Here is a 6,000-nt window from a genome sequence, read left to right as displayed (position 1 = left end):
TACAAAAATTAAATAGTCTTAATTTTAGATGTTGGTGATTCTTACAGTTACAAAATTCTCTTAACATAGATGTGTGTGAAAAGAAGATAATCCAACTTTTCACAGAAACTCAATGATACAATCTGTGTAAAGATTGTTTTTCATTGAAGAGTAATTTTCAACTTGAATTAATCAGAAAATTTCTTGCCATCTCTTATTTCCTATGAAAATATAAATTATTTTGATCGAAACAGATTATATTGATTGAAAGCTTAGTAGTTAATCATTGGAATTATTTTTAATAAGCAGTTTATTTCACTGATCTTGTTATTATCTGATGCATAAAACCAATTGTGCGATCTATTCATTCACGCACTCAACAAACACCTAGAACATACATTATTTTCCATTTGATTTTCTTTGTAGTATCAGTGATCTGCCCAAATGTTTTCTGTTACCATTTTATAACATTATGTGAGAACTCATCCAAACACACCTTTAACACGTTCCCCTTTACCTTTCCACAAAGTTATTTTAAATTTGTTCTGTTATTTATGTGAGTTAAAAGAAATTCTTAAAACGCTCCTATTTTGATATTGGCAATTCAGTTCGTATTCAAATACTGGAAACATTTTGAATTGGCACCAATATTTAAAATCTTAATCAGATAGACCACTTTAAAGATATCATTTTTGTAGGTAGTGACAATGTGTTTTATTTATCCGCAAGAGGGGCTTTGACACCTATTAGTTCAAGTGCGCTGATGATACATTTAAGGCCTCTTTCACTCCGTTTAACGGTTGCATCTGACTGGAGCAAGAATGATGGCAAAGATCTTGACCTTGAAACACCGGTTGAATTAAAGGGTTCAAGTGGATGATAGAAGCTGTGGCTGGGTTTAAGTGAGGGCCAAACAATGCGGGGATCAATGTCGCGGAGGGCAGGGGCTGAAGTGTGATGTGAGGTGGGTGGAAGGGGGCAGCGGTGACCAAATGCAGGGGATGGCCCGCTAAGAAAGTGGGGTGCGCCGGGAGGATGGTGGGAGTCAGAGGGGAAAACGTGAATGGAGTAAAATGTGGCTGGGAAAGAGGATGCAGATGAGCTACAGGGAGGGGACTGCCATGGGAATTTAAGGAAGCAGAAACAGCAAAATGCTGCAGGAACGTGTGGTGGATGGTGGTGATTGATGTGTGCTGGTGAACCGGGACCGTCTGCATGGCCGAGGCCGGGGAGAAGGCAGCCGGCCCCGAAGCAGGCAAAACTCGAAGATGCTTCGGTAGGAGCTGTTTCTGCATGTGCTGCTGGGCTTGTAGCTGTAGGAGCTTGTATTTATCCATTTCTTCTGGAGAAAATGTGATTGGCTGTTGAATTAAAGGGGGCGAGCTTGATTTATGGCACACTTCTGATTCATCTTCTACTTTGTCATGCTTATGCATAGTTCTGTCAGAGTAAGAGTTTATATCCCCCTCTCCATGATTCATAGGCATGCTCACATCCCGCAAGTCTAGATTTATTTGGTACTCTTTGGTCTCTGTTGAATCAGTAACACCGGTATATCTGTTAGATGAAAAAGCACCAGGGAAATCATTTGGTACTGGGTCACGGCTTTGAGTAAAATGTTGGACTTCGCTAATTACAGGTTTTACTTGTTCTTTTGTTGTTGGGTTCTTTTTCATGTTTGGTGACTGAGAATCCACTACTACATGAATTAGACCCTTAGAAAGATGGCTATCACAATCAGGATCTCCTAAAACGGTGACATTATTTGTCTGTGAACTTTTGACTTGGTCTTTCTCTAGAGTCCTTTGAATCGCACCACCTTGATCATTCCCTTTCTTACTTGTGTTCTGTGTTTTTTCAGACAAGGGCAATGTTTGTCGGTGACAGCCCAGTGGTGTGAACTGAATTGTGCATTGAATTTGTGAATGAGCCTCTGATTCATTTTTACGGTTCTTTGAAGAGACCTCAAAATTGGTTGATTGTTCCTGACACCTCTTGGCTTGCACTCTTTCTAAAAGACGTTTGGCTGTCAGGGGAGTCCTCTCTCCTTCTGTCAACTCCGTGGTTTCAGAAGGGCTGCTGGAACAGTTCCTCAGAAGGCAGCTGATGTTCCCAGAGTTATACTGCATGGATTTTCCTTTTCCCAGGTCACAGATATGAGGGCTGTCCAAAGACTCTTGACTTCTTGCACTTTTATTTAAGCAATAAATACTCTCTCCTGAGTAAGAGCCCCATCTGCCGTGCCGAGGTCCCTGGCAGTTTGGTGGCTTTTCATTGTTCCCGGGACAGGACACCTGTGAGCTAGAATCATAGTGGGGGATTCTCCTGGATTTGGCCCCTGAAAACTGCTGTTGATGTTTGCCCAGTTTAGATCTTTGTCTGCAGCGGCCATATCTATGAGTGGAGTGTTTTTCATTCTTAGCCGATTCCCACGATCTGCAGTTCTGATCTCTCGGTATTTCAGATGGCAGGCAGGTACCCTTGACCATCTCCTCAGACGGGCAGGGGCAGTTGTGTGTTTGCTGTCTCCCTTTGTGCCTTTCAATGGAGCTGTGTTCTCTTTTACAAAAGAAGAGCAAATCACCTCTGCCATCACTCCCGGACTGAGCACTTGAACAAGTACTTCTCAGGCTGGATGTACTGCCAGAGCACGTGTCTGAAGGGCTAGAAAGTCTATTCAGAGACAAGTTTGGAGAATCTCTCTTGTTTCTACATCCGGAAGCCCCGCTGGCCATGCTGATGTGGTTACTATTCAAAATTACACTGACGTCCTTCCCGTGATCATTGTGACCCCTTACTGGGTAAGGACTCGAATTCCAGGTGAACTGATTTCCATCTTCAAAATCTGAATGAGGATCACAAGGAATCAGTTTTGGTTTCTTAGTCCTCGAGATGCAAGGAGAAAAAGCTAGGCTCTCATTTGCATCATTTAGGATGACCCTCTGGCAGCTTTGCCAATGGGCCCTTGAAGATTCCTTAAGTTCATTATCACTATTATTGTTGTTTTCTACACAATTCTTTAGAGAGATATCAAGGTAAGCAGGCACTTCAGGATTTTTCATTTCCAAATCACTTGCACTAAAATTATGTTGACTCATATTTGGCTCAGAATCATTGTAGCCCAAATTAGATTTTCTCTGGAAATTTTCCCAATCTGGATTAGCTATCATCATCTTTGGTTTCAGAGATTGATCATCTTCTTGGATCAATTTTTGTTGGTCTTCAATTAAACCTGAGACTTGGCTCTCTATTGTTGTCTTCATTTCTGAGGGCTCCTTCATCAATTCTGTTTTTAGGCCCTCTGAATCGTGGTCACTCTTTGCATTCCGAGAAAGCTTAAAATCAAAATACAATGGGTTGCATCCATAAGAGATGCAGGGCTCTGTTTTCGTGAAGAGCAGAAGTTCCGTAGGCCACTGGAGGGTGGTGTGGCCATCCTTACTTTGTACGTGGAGAAAAGGCAATGGTTTCGACTTCACATCATGGGGACATGCATCTCTTACAAGCCTCTGTACATTTCTGCTAACTCTTTCTGTTTCATCTAAAGATTCTTCTCTCTTCTCCATTCTGGAATTGGGATTCAGATGCACTGTAGTGTTTTGCTTTCTTGGCTCCAGTGATGGAAACTCATCCAGACATTCAAATATCCTGGCATCACTGTGCTTGTAAATATTTGGTGGGCTGGAGGAAGGATTTGCTTGGCATGAGTGATGAATGCAGTTTTCTGAAGTGTTCTTCACTGTACTTCTAGTTTCTTTTTCTCTGCTGCAAGGAGTAAAATCCACATCTGAAAGATGAATATCAGATTTAGAGAATGAAGCATGAATGCCAGTCGAATCTTCTAGTGTTTCATCAATAGAGTCATCTTTGTCTTGCAAGATTTGAGAGCTTATAGAGAAGGTATTGTGCAAGACACTTTCCAGATGGCTTGGGGTGATGTTTATATCTTTTTCCTTAGTGAGATGTGTATCCTCATTTGCAAACCTGCGGCACTTGCATTTCTCCGCAGTTTGTTTTGCTTTATAGATGGGTGACTTGCTACAATCGTGGGTTTCCTCTGTGTTCTCACTGAAAACGGAGGCTGAAGATTCTAATTTCAGATGCACTTTTTTGGAAAAAGAAAATGATACTCCTGTCCTGTGGTTTGCATTGCTGAGATCCGAAGAGGCTTGTGGTACCCGATTTCCAAACAAATAACGTCTGTCCATTTGTAACTGGTGTCGGTTTTGCATGGTGGACCGCTGTTTATCGGAAATGCTTCTGGGCAGATTCTTTCCTTTAAGGAGAAGAGCGCTCTTCATGCACGATACTTTTCTGCCATTCTTAACTGGGAAAATTCCTTGCTGAAGTTGCTTTTCTATGGCTACCCTGGGAGCTTTGTATGCTGGTCCATTTCCAGAAACACTGTAAATACAATAAATATTTAAATGATTAAGACATTGGATTTGAAATCTTATCTATATGCGAACATTTCTTAGTGTTTCTATGATGAGTTCTGCTATTTTATGAAACTATGTCTATTGTAATATAACCATTTCATTGTGTTTATACAACTCAGTACACCTATGTTTCATAGTGGCTTTCTAAAATGCATCACAAAAGTGTGTTCTTTTTTTTAATTTTTATTGACATATAATGTATTATGTGTTTCAAGGGTACAGGTCTGTGAGTCATCAGTCTTATGCAATTCACAGCGCTCACCATAGCACATACCCTCCCCAATGTCCATCACCCAGCCACCCCATCCCTCCAGCCCCCCCCCTCCAGCAACCCTCAGTTTGTTTCCTGAGATTAAGAGTCTCTTATGGTTTGTCTCCCTCTCTGGTTTCATCTTGTTTCATTTTTTCTTCTAATTTTGAAATTAGCAAGAAGCAGTAGCAAGTGAATGTCTTACGCTAGTGCTGCAAAAGAATAAAGTGTTGCATTTACATCCCAATAGATGTCCTGCAGAACCTATCATTTTTTTTTGGAATATAGATTTAACATTCTTTCACAAAGTTTTTCATTCGGTGACTTCACATTAAATAAGGAATTAAATGGACTTAAAAGTCATTTCCAAAGCATAAAAATATTTATTTCATTTGCCTTTTTGTATAAGGGCTACCAGTCTAGAATTTTTGTTGCCTCAGTTTTAAAATTCCTTCCTGTTTGTCTCCCTTTGAAACAGTGTGGCTAGTTCTTCATGACTGGTCACTATTTTGACCCATTATAACAAATGCATAATGAAGTAACACACATCTACAAGCCATCTCCATAGCTTCAAGTATTTTGAAACCTTTTCTTTTTCATCTTCCTCACCAAAATACTTTCATTCTACCTTTTATGCATATATATGTTTTATCTTTTAACAGCTTTGTAAAGATTATTCATTCTGCGGAGTTTAAATTAGTAATTCAATCAGAAAACTGGGAATAACCGTACACATAAGAGATGAAACTCTTTAGATTAAAATTGTCTCATTAATGTTCCACTTTAAAACCACATTGACCTTGCTGGGGGGCGGGCAACACAAATCACACCATTTATCTGATCTTTTGCTTTGACTTGGCTTTCTTTTTCCTTTTCTTTTCCTACATGCTTGGATGTGTGTCTGTTTGCTTTTTTCTAGTTTAGGTTTTTATCTTATTTTTATTCAGTCATTTGTTACCTGAGTATACAATACCAAAACAAGTGATATCTTTTCCACATGTAGCTTCAATTCTAATGGAGAGGTGTGTTTTCTGAGCCCTTATCTAAGAAGTTTTTCTTGTTCCCTTCACTTATGACTATTTGGCCAATCAGTGTAGAACTCTGGGATAACATTCTTTTTGTCCACCAAATTCCATATACTTTGCTTCATCGTGTTTACAGGTTTAATATTGTAGAAAAATACTTAATTAGCCTCCTTTTATTCATTTTTGAAATGAGTCCACTGGTGCACTTGTATGATTTTGCAATTTTCCTTTCACTTATGTATATACGTTTATTATAATTCCAATCTATAATGTATTTTTATTGTATTTATTATCTAGGATCTATTTT

At 39.5% G+C, this 6,000-nt stretch overlaps 1 protein-coding gene across 1 annotated transcript in view; it reads right to left on the bottom strand.

Annotated features, from left to right (window-relative positions):
• Positions 1-725: 725 nt before the first annotated feature.
• The window catches only part of ZNF804B (zinc finger protein 804B), a 547,749-nt gene continuing 542,474 nt past the window's right edge, over positions 726-6,000 (bottom strand). The window contains exon 4 of the mRNA XM_025873258.1: positions 726-4,383. Coding sequence (XP_025729043.1) covers positions 726-4,383 — 3,658 coding nt within the window. The remainder of the gene's footprint in view (positions 4,384-6,000) is intronic.

The sequence above is a fragment of the Callorhinus ursinus genome, unplaced genomic scaffold, assembly GCF_003265705.2.
Source record: "Callorhinus ursinus isolate GAN/ISIS: 27379988/994484 unplaced genomic scaffold, GSC_fseal_2.0 scaffold12, whole genome shotgun sequence".
Taxonomy (NCBI): Eukaryota; Metazoa; Chordata; class Mammalia; order Carnivora; family Otariidae; genus Callorhinus; species Callorhinus ursinus.
The sequence above is the reverse complement of the archived record's forward strand: the minus strand, read 5'-3'. Positions and strand labels throughout refer to the sequence as shown.